The 17,563-nt window shown below is 41.5% G+C and overlaps 2 protein-coding genes across 3 annotated transcripts in view; both read right to left on the bottom strand.

Moving 5' to 3' along the window:
* Positions 1-17,563, bottom strand: part of LOC310870890 (uncharacterized protein) — a 172,379-nt gene that overhangs the window by 25,572 nt on the left and 129,244 nt on the right. The window lies entirely within an intron of this gene.
* LOC310870185 (uncharacterized protein) lies at positions 6,393-17,504 on the bottom strand (the record flags this gene model as incomplete). Its single annotated transcript, XM_083781273.1, has 6 exons — positions 6,393-6,400; positions 7,359-7,772; positions 8,057-8,335; positions 9,474-9,599; positions 16,119-16,313; positions 17,408-17,504. 6 exons carry the CDS (start codon positions 17,502-17,504, stop codon positions 6,393-6,395), a joined length of 1,119 nt encoding a protein of 372 aa, XP_083637399.1.

Below are 17,563 nucleotides of genomic sequence, written 5' to 3'. Positions count from 1 at the left end.
CAGAGATCAGCGATGGAAAAGAGTTTTATCCACGGCAGATAAGTAATGACGTATTATCGAGGGACCGCCATGATCAACTAACTGCCTGGGACCGAGGCTACGTTGTCACCAGCCAATGCAGCCATCGCTATCCGTTGTGTGATTGTAGCCTTTTTATTCATTATAATTGCAGTGATAAGACCTATATCACAGCCGGGCGTCTCTCTCGATACCGTGGATATAGCCTACATCCACAATCACACAACGGATAGCGATGATGGCTGCATTGGCTGACGAAGACGTAGGCAGTAAGTTGATCATGGCGGTCCTTCGATAATACGTCATTACTTATCTGCCGTGGATATAAAGCTCTTTTCCATCGCTGATCGTGCTTCTTGCCCAAACAAACAAAGTGAAGACGCGATGGCGATCCACACAACGGATAGCGATGGCTGGTGAAGACTGAAGACGTAGCCAGGCAGTTAGTTGATCATGGCGTGTGCCGTGTGCGTGTTGAAAACGTTATGAAATGGCGATCGTTGAAGATTATTCTTGGTTTATATACTGGCAGAGGGCAAATCGACACGACTGCGTTATATCTTTTTCCGAGAATGAGAGAGCGGTGCAAGGCGATTGCAAGGCGCAGTGTGGCCTGGGGCCAGTGGGGGGGGAACTCAAACTGCAATGCGAGAAGAGACTCCCCCCACAAAGATTCCTCGGGAGAAACCATGTAGAAACAGGAGGGGAGGGGGAATCGAGTGTATTCACAGACACTAGACTACTACTAGAGTATGGGTAACTCCATTTTAGATGCCCTGACATCTGCGTTGGTCTATGCCGTTGCCGTGCAGACCCATACGTGTAATGGAGGCATTGGAGGAGGGAGCGTCTTCGCCACAGACAGACCTCTTTTCAGGAGGGAGGGGCTTTTTACTCCCGGATCACATATTGGAGCTTCCTGGAGACGATCGCTGTTATTTTCTTCGGTGTCCTGGAGCATAGGACGTTGATGTACAGTAAGCAATAAAAAAACGTATAAAACGTATACATACGCTTCGCGCGTACGGCGTTCGATATTAATAAAGCGTATGGATACGTTTCCAGCATTTTTTGTGTTAAGACCCAGTGGTGTCAAGAATAACAACAATATTTGCAGAATGTAAAGGCAAAATGACCTAAGCCCAACTCTAATCTATGATTATCTCTTAGTAAAAGTAGATATTGTGACGGCAACAGAACAGAATCAAATGACTAAAAACATTCAAGATAGAGCAAGCACATGAAACGTACCGAGGTCTTCAGGTTCCTGTTTAATATAGATAGCCCTAGCTGAGTCTGGAGAGTTCATCTTCACCTGCAGTCTGCTCTGGACTCCTCCACACACTGGTCTGAAAGGAAGTGGTATAAGGGATTTAAAAAAGAGGGCCTATTTCCATTGTGGTTCTGTGTAGGACAGCCCATGGTAATTGGTAAATGGTGCATTCATAGCTTTACAGAGATTTTGCATTACATTCACCCACACATTCACCCATTCACACAATTCAATTCAAATGAGCTTTATTGGCATGAGAAAACAAACGTTTACATTGCCAAAGCAAGTGTCACAATAAAATAAAAACATTCACACACCGATGCCGGAGGAAACCATGCAAGGACCAACCCTCACAAAGGGAGTAATTAGGGTTTCAGTGTCTTGCTCAAGGACACTTCGACATTAACTCTGGGGGAGCCTGGGTTTGAACTGGCAACCTTACGTACTGGAGAAGTATATAACTTTTTCGGTTCTGCACTGCATACTGGAGAAGTATATCACTTTGTCGGGTGCGCAGCGCAAAACATCGGCATCGTATCGGCATCGGTGGTGTAGGTCTCTCCAAAATCGGCATCGGCCCCAAAAATATGGCATCGGTCGGGCTCTATTCAGGAGTGGTGGATTATAATGGCCTTCCTAAAGGCCTCACCAAGGTTTGTTGGGCTTCCTCCTCATGGAGGACACAGGCTGGGGCGCTAACCCATACTGCTCACCCGGGTGCCGTCTACATTACAGCTGTCACCCGTCTCTCCGGTGGTCACCAGACTATACCCGGTTGTCACATAGTCTATTCCTATGAGTCACTATAAATAGAATAACTATAACTAAAAAATACATTGCATGGATGCACCTGGGACGTATCCTCAGTGATGTTTCCTGAGGTCAACAGGGTTTCGGGTCTACCAACATCATACCCCTCACTCAGGCGACCCAGCCGGGGTTGTTCAAATCCGGTCACTCTACCCCTGAGCCACTGACAGCCCATGGCTCTGCACAGATGTTTACAAAAGGGTCTAGAATCTAGACTCTAGATTCTAGAACAATGGTTCTCAAACCGAGGTCCCCAGCTGGGTCCTTGAGAGGGGGGTGGGTCATCTATCTACGTATATAGCCAATACGTAGCTGATCTGACAATAGCAGATCTTCAAGGTATTGAATGATGATGCATCGCGATGAGACACATTTGTGAGCTAGATGAGCTTTTTTTTAATTTACAACTTAATTGGAAGATAATGGGATGAGCAAATACAACATGATTCTTGCAGTATTAACCTTCTAGTTGTTCAGTACAATACAGTGGCGGTCCGTGCTGAAATGAACTAGGCCTTCTACAATCTAGAAACCGGTCGCGGAAGGGCCGCACACGTGCCTCCATTTATGGTCACACGTCGTGACACATCACGCCACCATAAAATATGACCATCTCCATATATGAAGATCACGACACTGACCTCATCTAACCCTGGATAACCATACATGGAGAAGACTGGATCATCACCTAGATCTGCATATATGAGCCAGCCAGACAACTCTACATCTGACCTCAAACCCTTAGATCTCCATATATGGAGTTGACCTGCTTTGACATTATTCCATATGCTGATCTGACCTCAATAAAACCCTGTGCCGTCAAGACATGCTCCATATATGGCCAGTACATACATAATTCATTCAATATGTTGATCTGACCCGACGTGTGCACGCGCTTGTCGCCCCCAGGGCGACGGCGTCCAATCCGCTCCCTTGCTGACTCAATGAGCTGACTCAAGGCTCATTCATAGTCTGTATTTTCGGTGGTGAGGTGACTACCGAACTACAACATGACGTCACGAGCCGCGGTGAAGAGCAAACCACACCCCCAGCCCTTCTCTCTATTTTTACTCACCACCGCTCAGCGTTATTTCAGCTCCGGTGGTCACCTCACCACCGGCGCCGAAAATTCAGACTATGAATGAGCCTTTAGGTGAGCGTTCATGTGAAGTCTGCGAGGGCTTGAGGAATGTCTCATTTGAAATCTGTAAGTCAGTGAGGGCTCAGCCCCGCCCTTTTATGCACCCTTTGCCAAAGTCAGCGTAGATGCTGACTTTGGCAAAATAAATTACCCACAGTTCATAGCGTTACCAGGGGAATGAGAGGAATCCTCCGAACGTCAATCATTTAAATATGCAAATTAGTTATGAATCGCAGTTAGAATGTCAACAAACAATAGTGCATTCTCACTTTTCTCAAAAGGGAGATGAAATGGAAGGATACTATATATTGAATACAAATAAGGGAAACATGATGAGAAATGACTAATGAGCAAAGTAAAAGAATATGGAAAAGCAATTTATAATGAATAATAAAACACAGGAAAGTGCATTTACAAAACTACGGTAAAAGATAAAAGGTAAAAAGATCAGCTTAAATACTAAAACAGTCGTAATATTAATAGGCCTAGCAGAGATGGATATGAAAACCTGCATATTTCTGTATGCAGTTTTGTTTTGCAACTAAGAAAGTTACTCTTCAAATAAGGTAGGCATAATAAAGCCTCTGCTTCAGCCTACACCTTTTTGGTTACATTATGTTTAAAGCACTGGCTGTGAATATAGCCTAAGGAGGTTTTTTTAATTGATGCAAAGTGTCATGAATGGCGGACCCTCAAGCACTTATGACGTCACTAAAGTCAATGAGGGTTGAGGGCTCAGTAAGGCTTGAGCCAAAACTAAGTGGATTGTTTACACAGCAATGAAAGAAAGCAGTCACCGTCTCTGTCTCATGTTATTCTTTCTTGCTTTTACAGAGTACAGAGATCGACTACTATAGTATAGGCCTATACAAGATCATTTCAGATTTCAACAGGGAGAGGGAGAGAGATACTAAAACAACTGTTAACTAAACTTTATAACAATTAAGCTGTAATTAGATTCACGTTCCAATTTACATGATGAGTTAATAAGACAAATAGATTAAACAGACACATTTCGTTCATCTTTAAAATGATAAATAGATGAAACACATAACGTGAATCAGTTTCTTAGGACTTACCTGCTGTGTTTCAGTGGTTGAGCTGCTAACAAACGTCCTCCTGCTGCTTAACGACGCCACTGTTTTGAAACCACACGTTTTAGTTGTCTTTGTATTGTACTTTAATTTTAATATACGGTACACGTGTGGCCTCCGCGTCAACAACATTCACCGCCATGTTGTTTTCACAACTGCATTGTGGGTAACGATTTCCTTTCCATCCATACGTTTTTGTAAACGCCAGTAGGTGTACTGCAGAGCGGTGTACTACTGCCCCCTCCTGTTGGTCTCGGGTACTGTTCATATCTATCGTTAATTGCTTTCGTTATATCCTCTGTTAGTATCAGGACGATGGTACGATGTACCAATGTCACAGGATAGAACTTGATTAGGTAGCCTATACATCTTTTTTATTATGCATTTCATAGGCCTATATGCATCATAAGGCCCGGAATTTGTGGTCTCGCACAAATGTATTGTTTCATCTGTCTATGTATTGTGTATTTGTGTTGTGATTTATTATTATTATTATTATGTATCCAGAATTCCCGAAGGCTGCTTGTTAGAAAATGAATGTCTGCAAGCCAGGGCGAAGCATCCATCCATATCTATCTGTAACACTGACATGGCTTCCAGAGTCAAATGTACTGTAATTCTCCTTAATAATTAATACATTAATCAATCAATCAATCAATCATATTTTAACCAATCAATCCCTATTTTGGAAATGCCATTATAGGCTGAGTCCCAGCTGCCCTACATCCGCTAGCTTCCATCACTGCACAAGTGCACATTGATACTGCACATGTCTGATCACGTCTCATTCTCATATAAATACAGGATACAACATAGTCATGAAAATCCAGACTATCTATGAGCCTTTACAGGATGCAACATAATATAGGCTACCTTGTATTTAACATGTTAACCATATAGCTAATGGCCCAGGCCGTAGCGTAACGGTCTGGGCACCGGACTGGTGATCCAGTCGCGGTGTGCCGCGGGTTCGACTCCCGAACCCGACACGGCCTTTACCGCATGTCATCCCCCCATCTCTCTCCCGTTTCCTGTCAGCCTACTATCTGTCCCTTCAAAAATCAATAAAAAAGGCGTAAGCCGCAAAAAAAAATATCTTAAAAAAAAAAACCATATAGCTAATGTTCAAACTATGTAATGTAACCGTATAAATTCAGACTGTGACACAGTAAGATGATCACAAACTATATCAGAGCAATGCAGGCTATGTCCCAAATAGTACCAGAATGTTCTGGGAAACATTGAGTTGAGTAACATAGATTGATTAAAGGATACACTGCACTGGGTCAGGCTATTGCGTTACGTAATGCACATTATCCAACTGTTCAGGTTACAACCTTTAGTTATAAAAGATGATGCAGGCCGTTCCACCTCTAAATCACCACGTATTACAAATATATTGTACATTTGTTGTAAGTAAACATGGAATGGAACACTTTTATCACCCAGACAGATAACCATAGGCATACATTGAGTTCAGGTTGTCCAGAGCCACATATCCGACCGCTATGCCCATAATGGTAATATGCATATATGTGACAGACCGACTTTACACAGATGCTTATTGGGCATTAGAGATAAGGCTCCATGCAAGATATAGCCCTGAGTCTGCAGTGCTTGCACATGAAATAATCTTAGACCTTACAGATTGCTACAAGCTATTGATTCGCATGTCAGTTTGTTGTTTTTATTGTTTTGCACGTGATTCAATACCACTATTTGTGTGAAATGTATCCTCCTCGCACTCCACTACCTGATCAACACAAACGTATCAAATGCGCATGTGAGGCAGTTCAACTGGATTGAAAGATTTGATCAGAAAATCGATGATTGTCTTGTGTGTAACAATGTTGTAATAACAAGACTAATATATTCAGTTGCATTACACCAGTCACTTTGAAGAACAGAACGGTTATTTAACAGCATTTCATCAACGTAAATAACTCAAGTAAACTCACACTATAAATGAAGTGGTGAACGTCCAACCTAATAATCGTAAACTCACACAAATGCAATCAGGTTAAATGTTAACTTGCACACTAATTCTGGTGGCAATCTAAAGCCCTGCGCAGGATATGAGATTCAGAATAGGGAGAGAGTTTTTCTAACATTTCCCGAACAAGCAGGGATTTTCTTACTCACCCTGGAATACAACAGTGGCATCCTCTGCTATATATATATAAAAAAATTATACATTTAACCAAAATGACAAAACAAACTGAACAAATTCCAGGGGGAAAAAAAGAATAAAATATGAATCTGGCGGAATGTCTCCAAAAGATGTGTCGTAACAGAGAACTCTTTTGAAAGGAGCAGTATGAATATCCATAATAGTTCTGCTTTTCTATTCACCTCCCTACCAATATACAGGTGTTTGATGTAATGCTCCCAATGAGCAAATTGAAACTCTAGATTCTTTCTCCAGTGTGAATACGCAGATGTTTCTTGAGGGAACGTGAGTCCCTGAAACTATTGTCACAATGTTTACAGTGGAAAGGTTTTTCTCCAGTGTGGATACGCTGGTGTCTCTTCAGGGAACCGGACTCACTGAAGCTCTTGTCACAATGTCTACAGTGGAAAGGTTTTTCTCCAGTGTGAATGCGCTGGTGCTTCTTTAGGTCACATGACTGAATGAAACTCTTGTCACAATGTCTACAGTGGAAAGGTTTATCTCCAGTGTGGATACGCAGGTGTTTCTTGAGGGAATGTGACTCCCTGAAAGTCTTGTCACAATGGTTACAGTGGAAAGGTCTTTCTCCAGTGTGGATACGCTGATGTGTCTTTAGGTTACTTGAATCAGTAAACCTCATGTCACAATGTTTACAGTGGAATGGTTTTTCTCCGGTGTGGATACGCATGTGTGTCTTTAGCTGCTCTGACTGACTGAAACTCTTGTCACAATGTTTACAGTGGAATGGTTTTTCTCCAGTGTGGACACTCTGGTGTTTCTTCAGGTTAGATGACTGAATGAAACTCTTGTTACAAAGTTCACAGTGGAAAGGTTTGTCTCCAGTGTGGATACGCTGGTGGGTCTTTAGGTCACTTGACTGAATGAAACTCTTGTCACAAAGTTTACAGTCGAAAGGTTTGTCGCCAGCGTGGATACGCTGGTGTGTCTTCAGGTTACCCAACCGACTGAACCTCTTGTCACAATCTTTACAGTGGAAAGGTTTTTCTCCATCTGGTTGAGTTAAAGTCTTGGAAAACTGTTGATGACTGTATGAGCTCGGTTCATCAGTGTCTCCTTGTTTCTGACTGGTTGTAGAGCTGGTGATTTGCTGAAAGACTGATGAGGTGATCTGTCCATTCCTCAGCATTTGGCAGTAGAGGTCATTGTGTTTCACCCTTATGTGTTTATGGAGGAAGACCTGAGATGTGAAGGAGTATGAACACTCAGAACAAGAGAACCGAGTCTGGGAAGACTGGGACCCAACTTCTGAGAGAGAGAGAGAGAGAGAGAGAGAGAGAGAGAGAGAGAGAGAGGTGGGGGTGGGTAGAAGGGAGAGAAAGAGGAGGAGGGAGGCAGGTTAAAACTGGCCAGTACAGATAAAAACAAAAAAGAGTAAGCTTCCATCATCAAACAACTCCGTTGTTAGGGAGCATTACGGTTTCCCTGTTAATATTTCTGATTCGATTGTATTTTTCATCAACCTCTTTGATTCCAACTCCCGGTTTTCCCCAAACATGTAGTTCCTGTCCCTGTGTTTAACAATGACTGACCTCCACTGGTCTCCTCCCAATCATCACTGTCTTCAGTGACTTCAGTGTCAGATTCAAGTTCAACTTCAACTTCAGAGCAGTGTGCAGAGATGTCTTCTTCATCTTCACGTTTCACTGTTAGTAATGTCAACATTGACCCATCAGGCTCCTCTGGTCTTTGAAGTAGCTCCTCCTGTTCATTTTTAATGTGTGGAGGCTCTGGTTCCTCCTGGAGCAGACTGGGGCTCATCTCCTGTTTAGGAGAATCCTCCTCTTTACACACAACCATGTGCAGGATGTCTAGGAGCAGAAAAATAACATGAGTCAACACCAGATTCCTAATAATGTAAATCCATACTTATTCCATGATCCATGAAATGAGCTAATAAGATAAGATTGACTAACCAGTTACTAACTACAGGTAATATTGCAGTTCTGAATGTTAAAAATAAATCACACCCGTGTTAGGTGAGTGGTGCAACTCTGTGTGGGGGTCCACGGAAGTTCCAGACCCACAAGAACGCGGCCAGGTTGCCGGCCCGGTTCTGGCGAGCTTCCCCACTTCCGAAACGGTTGAGAAATGACAGTTACCGTGTGGGGGTCGCCCTCTACTGTACAGTACTATAACACCCCAAATCATCATATATTGTTAACTGTTTCCGCGCCGGGCCCGAGAAACCGAGATTAGTTTACCTTTGCAATCGATGCCATCCCAAGATTTGTTTTATTCCCCATAATCCAAAAAATATTTAGTAACTTTTTTTCCATCCAATCTCTTGCAATGTGTTGTGAGCTTGTAGATCGGCTATTCCAGGAAACTGTTCCCCACAATATAGGGATGCTAGGGTTAAAATGGTTAAACCTCAAAACAAGAAGCTGAGAAAAAGCAGTGAAAGATCTGTGTTATCTCACACAGTGCAGACTCAGAGCCAATTATAGACACCTTGTCTTCTACAGAGACCATAACAATCTGTTTGAGACCTACATCCATACTGTAAATAAAATCACAAGGTGAACTTATATGGTCCAGTTTTATTTTGAGTTTGTGCAAAATACAATGTGCTTTTATGTGCACATGTGCTTATATGTAATAAGAAATGTTACGAAATATGTTTTTTGTTTGTTTAATTTTCTTTTCTTGTTCTATCTTTTCGATCACCTAAAAAAGAAAAAGTAAACTGTTTTTGTGTAATGTCTCCCTCTGAAAGATCGAAATAAACTATTCATTCATTCATTCATTCATTCATTCATTCATTCAAAATAAACTTTCCAAAATAGATTTGAGATATTCCAATGATCATAGATTTACATATTTGGATATTTTCAGTGTAATTTTGCCATTGTTATTGTATAGTGCAAATAATACAATAAAACTGTGGCATCCCTACAGAACAGAAAATATTAAAGAAAGGAAGAGCACATGAAACATGAAACTTACTGAGGTGTGGGTGGTCTTCAGGTTCCTGTTTAATAGAAATGTCTTCAGGTTCCTGTTTAATAGAAACGTCCCTGACCGAGTCTGGAGAGTTCATCTTCACCTGCAGTCTGGACTCCACACACTGGTCTGAAATCAAGTGAATAAGGAAGAACTTTAGTGTACACAAAGTGAATGAAGTGAAAGTAACCAATCTGTTTTTAATGTTCTTCCTCAGTTCAAGCAGCAGGGAGCTGCGTGCCAGTGCCAGTGCAGTACCACTAAAAGGGACAAGACATGTGTGGTGTCATTTTATTCGTCTGACATCCAGGAGTGAGAAAATGTGTGATAGCAGTTTCAGAAGGGTAGCTGAATACCATTTTATTGCTATACTGTGATCATGCAAAACCACATAATTCATTGTTATCTCTAAACTCCAAACATATTCACTTTTATGCACATGTCTGATGTTTGTACCATGGATGGACATGACCAACATCATAATATAACAAAAGACAATTCTGAATTATACTTCTGGTAGCCATACCGGGCAAATCCACAATGGCTGCCTCTCTGAAACAGGGTACATCTTAAAACATTTTATTGGGTTTATGAGTTTATAGAAACCATTTAGACTTATTACTTTGAAGAGTCAGGAACTCTCAAACTCAAGGTTGTACCCCAGCACACAACGCAACTCAGGAAAACATGTAATAAACATGTAAATGAGGATCACACAACTAGACTTAACTTAGAGATTGCGCACACACACACACACACACACACACACACACACACACACACACACACACACACACACACACACACACACTCTCTCTCTCTCTGGTCAACAAGAAAAGTACAACCAATTAATCTAATTGGAACAGGGCCGTGCAGAGAGAGCTGAGTAGAGGGGGCAGGTGCTCAAAGCCCACGATGTATGTGTATGATGTATGTAAACATAAAAAGGCCCACAGATGTTATTGGGCAGGAAAAGGGCACTTAGGGGCAAAAGCGTAGGTGTCCAAGCCATGGTTCTTACAGCCTAAATGTCCCTCTCTCCCCTCTCTCTCTCCCTCTCAAATAATGTACCGGTAAGTATTATTATGTATAGATTATACTAGTATAGCCACAGTGATGTAACGTCAGGGTTACAATAGTGGATCTGGTAAGCATCAATAGACCTGAAACAAGACTGTCATAGTATGAGCGTCATGTGAACCATGGCTATGCATCAGCACGATTAGCCATGGTTCACATGACGCTCGTACTATCACGTTTCAGGCCTACAACAAGATATGCAACCAATTGATTGAAGTATTTATTGGCAGTTTGCACTGCAGAATTACAGTACATTTCATGTACAACTCAATACAAAAACTGTTAACTGTGAGTGGACGACACCATAAAGCATTACACTTGTTTACAATAGGGCACACCATTTTCAATTAATCAAAACATTTAGAGACGTACGAATATACACTTCTACTGTATATAGCCAAAAACAGGAAATCATCATAGGAGGTAAAAAGGGGGGAAAAGGGGTGGGTGGGGGATTCAGATTTTACAGGGGCCAGTTTCGAATTGCAGACCCCCGTAGGTGCCCTTTGAGAGCAGTTTTGAAGGAGTCAAGGGATTTGCATGTCTTAATGACTGTTGGTAGGGCGTTCCACAATTTGGTAGCATAGGAGTGAAATAAATGTAGACCCTAGTTTGTGCCGAATCTGGGTTGCACATGGTTTGTTGAACTCCCTCTGGTGTTGTGGGTGTGGACTTTGTTAACATTAAGGAAGTATTTAGACAGGTACATGGGTATCTTGGTGGTGTATCGAATCGTGTGGACCACACCCATTGCAAGATGCTGTACTCTGTCAACCCTAAAGCCATTCTAGCCTGTCAAAGTGGGCAGGGGTGAGGTGGGTTCGGGGACTGAGGCCAAGTAGTAGCCTGACCAGTTTGTTTGGAGCCTTGTTTTAAGGGCCTTTAGAGGTGCTGTGGTACCAAGAGGTGCATGCATAGTTGAAGAAACCTTGTACGAGGACTGAAGGTGTTTTTGTTGACCAGTGAGGAGATCCTGTATAGCAGTGGACGTGGTAACCAACCTTTTCAAGCCCAAGAGCCCATTTTATTCCCAATTTATGTTTAAAGAAACCCACTTTCTGACAGGCTCAATGCATGTGCAGTTGTGCACACATTCACACAAAGACTATAGTTTAAATAAGAATGAATACTGATAGTTATATAATCAATGCCAAAATATTAAGACAAATGTATTTTTCCATAGTCAGAATAGAGTAGTAGGCCCTACTGCTTGCCTGTGTAGGTACAGTATAGTAGTTATAGTGAGAGGCTGTTTAGCTCTGTGGGTTTTTAAACCATAGTTCTGTTCTGATATGCATGACTATTATGCACAAGTGTGATCAAGTCACACACATTTCTGGGGCCATCCCTGCTGTTCTTTGGTTGACCTTTTTATTATTTGGTGGACATTTTATCACCGGAAAAGATTTGCCTCCAGGATGGAACCTAGCCCCAAATCTTTGTTTCTCGTAGAGGTTTTTTTTCGATATTAATAATAAAAGAATAATAAAACAATGTATAGGCCTACTATTACTGCTGCTGCGGTGGCATTTAGAGCTATGGACTCGAGCTATGCTGCGGCTATATAGCCTACTGGTTGATTATGATCATATGTATAACAAGCAAGCAGATAAGATACGATTCATGTTCCATCTTAGCCTAAGATTTAGACTTTCGTAGATGTATTCATCGATTTGAAAATGTCAGAATCGATACATCTAGGGTCTACCCTAAATCTTAAAAGACGAGTCAAGACAAACGGATGAAACACAACGCGAATTAGTTCATAATACCTGCTGTGTTTCAGTGGTTAAGGTTAACACACTTCTTATTGTTCTGTGGATTTTAGCAGCAGCTGCCTAAGCCCCCTCGTCCTCTCAGCCTCTTATGGAAAAAAAAAAAACAATAGCAGCGATCGGCGAACATACATTAGGGTTGTGCACATGCGCACTAGCGCTGGAGCGTACGTACCATAAACGGTCAGTAGGGGGAGCCATCGTATAGCGTAATACAGTATGCCTCTATCTATAATACTATGCAGCATAGGAATTGTAGGATTACAAATAAATACATAACATTACACACCACTATATTCCCTTTATTCTTACTTCAGCTAATTCAGCTCTTTCATTTCTTTCATAATGAAGTATATGCTCTACTGTTTCTGGTGCAGTGCTCACAGTTGGTTTTGATTGAATACTATATGAACAGTTTGCAGTGATGTACAGTTTGCCCATGATGTAGATCCGAGGTTGCAGGCAGGCTGCGTTATAAGGGAGTTATGAGGTTGAGGCTAGGTCAGGACATGAGCTCTGTGAAGGGAATGGATTTAAGTGTGCAGCAATTGGTTTAATTAATACAATCATTAATAATTAAATGAAGACGTATAAGGTCACAACTGAGCTGCTAGATCGGCTCTTTTATTCTTGCAACATTGTGTGACAAAGTATAAAATAGTCAAATATATTTACAATGACATTAAAGCTTCTCGATTTTACGATTAAACAAAAAAAGTTACCAATAGAATAATCTCTTCTCTAAGGGAATTATGAATAGTTGCAGCCCTACATTTATGAGATTTGAGGCACATCCAAGCACACCAATGACACCACCCTGTACACACCTTAACATACATCTGCGAAATGCACACCTTCCATTTGAATGGGACTATATATATCTCTCCTCATGCAAACGTGAATTCTAACAACCTGGAGCACGTCCTTGAAGGAACAATTCCAGGCGAATCCAGCTGTGTATACAATTTAGGCATTTAGTGGAGGTGCTTATTCAGACGTAAAGATGGGATGTCGTGATCCAAAACATGATCATCAGGTACCATTCATTATAGTAGGATTAAGATTTTGTACAGAAGTCTTAAAATGTTTTTGTGAACATACCCCAGCTCTGGACAGAGCTGCCTTGGACCCTCTTTTAAGTTTGCCACCTTTTACCTCCTTCCACAGTGACATTTACTCAAGGTATAGAACTTTTTAAGAAATCTTGTGCTATACCCACCGGTTAGTCCATTACTAGAATTGATCTTCCTTTTCAGGCAGCAATTGGCACCTGCCCACAGAGCCAAAACTACTAGAAATTGGTGTACGGACCATGGTATGGTATTACTGTGCTTAACTAACCAGCCAACTGGCCTGACCTGAACCCCACAGAGAATCTAGGTTGTATTGTCAAGAGGAAGGTGTGAGACATGAGACTCAACATGGTCAATATGTCTCGTTTAAAAATATATTTTATTTAGTGGTCTCATAAAATATTCTAATTTGTTGATAGGATGTTTTGATTTTCATGAGCTGTACGCCATAATCATCAAGATTAAAACAAGTTTTAATTACTTCACTTTATGCACAATGGATGAGAATACTTTTTATCGCACAAGTTTGTAACCCATTTTTCACCCGTGTCAATTATCTAATGTGATCCTGGGCTCTACACACCCTCTGCCAACCTAGCCCCAATATGGAGCGCGTGGAAGGAACACGTGCGTTATTCCCCGTGTCCCCTAGAACATGCAAATTCCATGCAACACTTTTACACAATATTATAATTCATTGAGATGGAGCTGTATATATATATATAACTATATTACTCCTACAGATTCTGTCCAAACATCACACAAATCACTACACATCTCTATAGTCATGTGATCAAGATGGATCTGTCCGATTAACATAACTGGTCGCATGTGTTTGTCTGTATATATTAGAAGCTTTTTTATCAAGAATTGATCAATGTCACCATGGTCCACATACTGTACACACTACAGTGTACAAACAACTAAAACTTTTTATTTTCTTCAAAAGGGCACATTTGTCCAGAGGGAAAAGGGCCCCTAGTGTCTATCTGTGCACGCCACTGGTTGTTGAGCAACCTGCACCGCTCAGTTTACACAGGTGGGATTTCTCTCTCTCAGTATGGACATACTGGTCTCTTTGGTTCACTTGACTCTCTGAAACTCTTGTAACAACTCTTGTCAATGATTTAGAAAGAACCTGACTCACTAACACTCTTGTCACAGTGGAAAGGTTTTTCTCTAGTGTGGACACAATGGTGATTCTTCAGGTCAGCTGACTGAATTAAAAGAGGTTTCCCCAGTGTGGACACACTGGTGTGTCTTCAGCTGACGAGATTCAATGAAACTTTTGTTACAGAGCTTACATTGGAAAGGTTTTTCTCCAGTGTGGACATGCTGGTGTATCTTCAGCTTAGCTGATTCAATGAAACTCTTGTCACAATATTTACATTGGTAAGGTTTTTCTCCAGTGTGGATACAAAGGTGTCTCTTCAGGGCAAATGACTTACTAAAACTCTTGCCACAAAATGGACAGATGAATGGTTTTTCTCCAGTGTGGACACGCTGGTGTGTCTTCAGATTACCTGCGTCATTGAAACTTGTGTTACACAGTTTACATTGGAAAGGTTTTTCTCCAGTGTGGATACAAAGGTGTCTCTTCAGGTCAGATGACCTAGTAAAACTCTTGCCACAAAATGGACAGAGGGATGTTTTTTCTGCAGTGTGGACACGCTGGTGTCTTTTCATCTTACCTGCTTCATAGAAACTCTTGTTACACTGCTTACATTGTAAAGGCTTTTCTCCAGTGTGGACAAGCTGGTGCATCTTAAGACCAGCTGAACTACTGAAACGCGTGTCACACAGTTTACACAGGAAAGGTTTTTCCCCAGTGTGGTCATGCTGGTGTATCTTGAGACGATAAGAACTAATGAAACTTTTATTACACAGTTTACACTGGAAGGGTTTGTCTCCGTTGTGGATACGCTGGTGTGCCTTCAGATGACTTGATTCCCTGAAACTCTTGTTACACAGTTTACACTGGAAAGGTTTTTCTCCAGTGTGGACACGCTGGTGTCTCTTCAGAGTATTTGATTCCCTGAAACTCTTGTTACACCATTTACACTTGAAAGGTTTTTCTCCAGTGTGAACACGCTGGTGTATCTGAAGACCAGCTGAAGTACTGTAACTTGTGTTACACAGTTTACACTGGAAAGGTATTTCTCCAGTGTGGACACGCTGGTGTATCTTGAGAAGATATGAACTACTGAAACCCTTGTTACACAGTTTACACTGGAAAGGTTTTTCTCCGGTGTGGATACGCTGGTGTTCCCTCAGATGACTTGATACACTGAAACTCTTGTTACAGAGTTTACACTGGAAAGCTCCAGGGTGGACTCGCTGGTGTCTTTTAAGAGTAGTTGAAACACTAAAACTCTTGTTACAATGTTTACACTGGAAAGGCTTTTCTCCAGTGTGAACGCGCTCGTGTGTCTTCAGAATCCCTTTAGTATTGAAACTCTTGTCACAATATTTACAGTGGAAAGGTTTTTCTCCCTTATGGATCATCTGTTGATGCTTCAAAACCTGATATGAACTAATGAAACTCTCGTTACACAGTTCACACTGGAAAGGTTTTTCTCCAGTGTGGACACGGTGGTGTATCTTAAGACTATCTTTACGGCTGAAACTCTTGTTACACACTTTACACTGTAAAGGCTTTTCTCCAGTGTGGACACGCTGGTGTATCTTGAGACGATATGAACTACGCCAACTCTTCTTACACAGTTTACACTGGAAACGTTTTTCTTCACTGTGGACACCTCCAGGTGTCTCCTCCCAATCATCACCGTCTTCAGTGACCTCCCCAGCATAACTGTCTTCAGTGGTCTCCCCACCATCACTGGTGTCAGATTCAAGTTCTACTTCAACTTCAACTTCAGAGCAGTGTGAAGAGATGTCTTCATCAACTTTACTGGCTAGGAGCAAACAAAATAGTTAGTCAACACAGGATTCCTAAAATGTAAACCTATTTTTCTATCCTCCATGTTTGATGTACAAAGCTTTTACCTACTAAGACTGACAAAACCGTTAGTAAAAAGGTTATTACAAGTGGTTCTGAAAACTCAAAACAAGGCTTGTCAGTCTGTCAAAAATAAAATAAAAGATTTATTTTGGACTAAAACTGGATTAAAACCCTTGAAGTTTTTGTTGACTAAAATTAGACTAAACTAGAACTTCACTCTGTCGAGTGCCTACTTGCTTGTTGCACCCAAGTAGGCCATAAATGGCCTACTAGTGCACAAGCAGAGCGTGCAAGTACTGGTATAACTGGCTCTCAATGGTGACGTAATAAAGATATGTTTCAGTGTTGGGTGGATTAAAGGAAATGCCTCTATGTACATATATGTATATGTATATGTAATTTGTAAGTTGATTAGCGGGTATACTGTGGTTACTTGGGTCGTTTGATGAGTACATGTCCCGACACTGAAACATATCATTACGTCACCATCGAAAACCAATTATTCCCTGGCATCGGTACATATCTTCATCACATCATAATGCTGGTACGGGACATCAGCACCTGACGAAAAACACTACTTGCACGGTCTGCTTGCGTATGTCCAGTGGCAGCGATTACTTGTGCTTGATATGGCAGTGGTGTCAGATTACATACATGTATACATAGGGGCATTACCTTTAATCCACCCGACACTGAAACATATCATCATTACGTCACCATCGACAATCAATTATACCCTGCATTGGTACATATCTTCATCACGTCATATGCTGGTACGGGACATGCTGCGCATCGTAGCACCTGACGAAAAACATTACTTGCCCGCTCTGCTTGCGCAAGTAACTATCAAGGATAGAAATTACTAAAATGTGACTAAAACTAATAAGCATTTCGTCCAAATGACTAAAATGCCTGACAAAAAACAACACTGTACTGTACCTCTGTGCGGTTTAAAGCATTCCATCAATCAATTCATACGTGGGCTAAGGAGTAAGTTAGACTGTAGTTTGTATACAGTATACGTATGTATGCATGTATGCAACATACCGAGTTTTGGGTGGTCTTCAGGGTCCTCCTGTTTAATGGAAATGTCTTCAGGTTCCTCCTTAATAGAAATGTCCGTGGCTGAGTCTGGAGAGTTCATCTTCACCTGCAGTCTGGACTCCACACACTGGTCTGAAATGAAGCAAATTAATAAGGACT

Source organism: Protomyctophum parallelum (genome assembly GCF_964188405.1).
Source record: "Protomyctophum parallelum genome assembly, chromosome: 1".
NCBI classification, from domain to species: Eukaryota; Metazoa; Chordata; class Actinopteri; order Myctophiformes; family Myctophidae; genus Protomyctophum; species Protomyctophum parallelum.
Note: the sequence above shows the minus strand (reverse complement) of the source record. Positions and strands in the feature narration are given on the sequence as shown.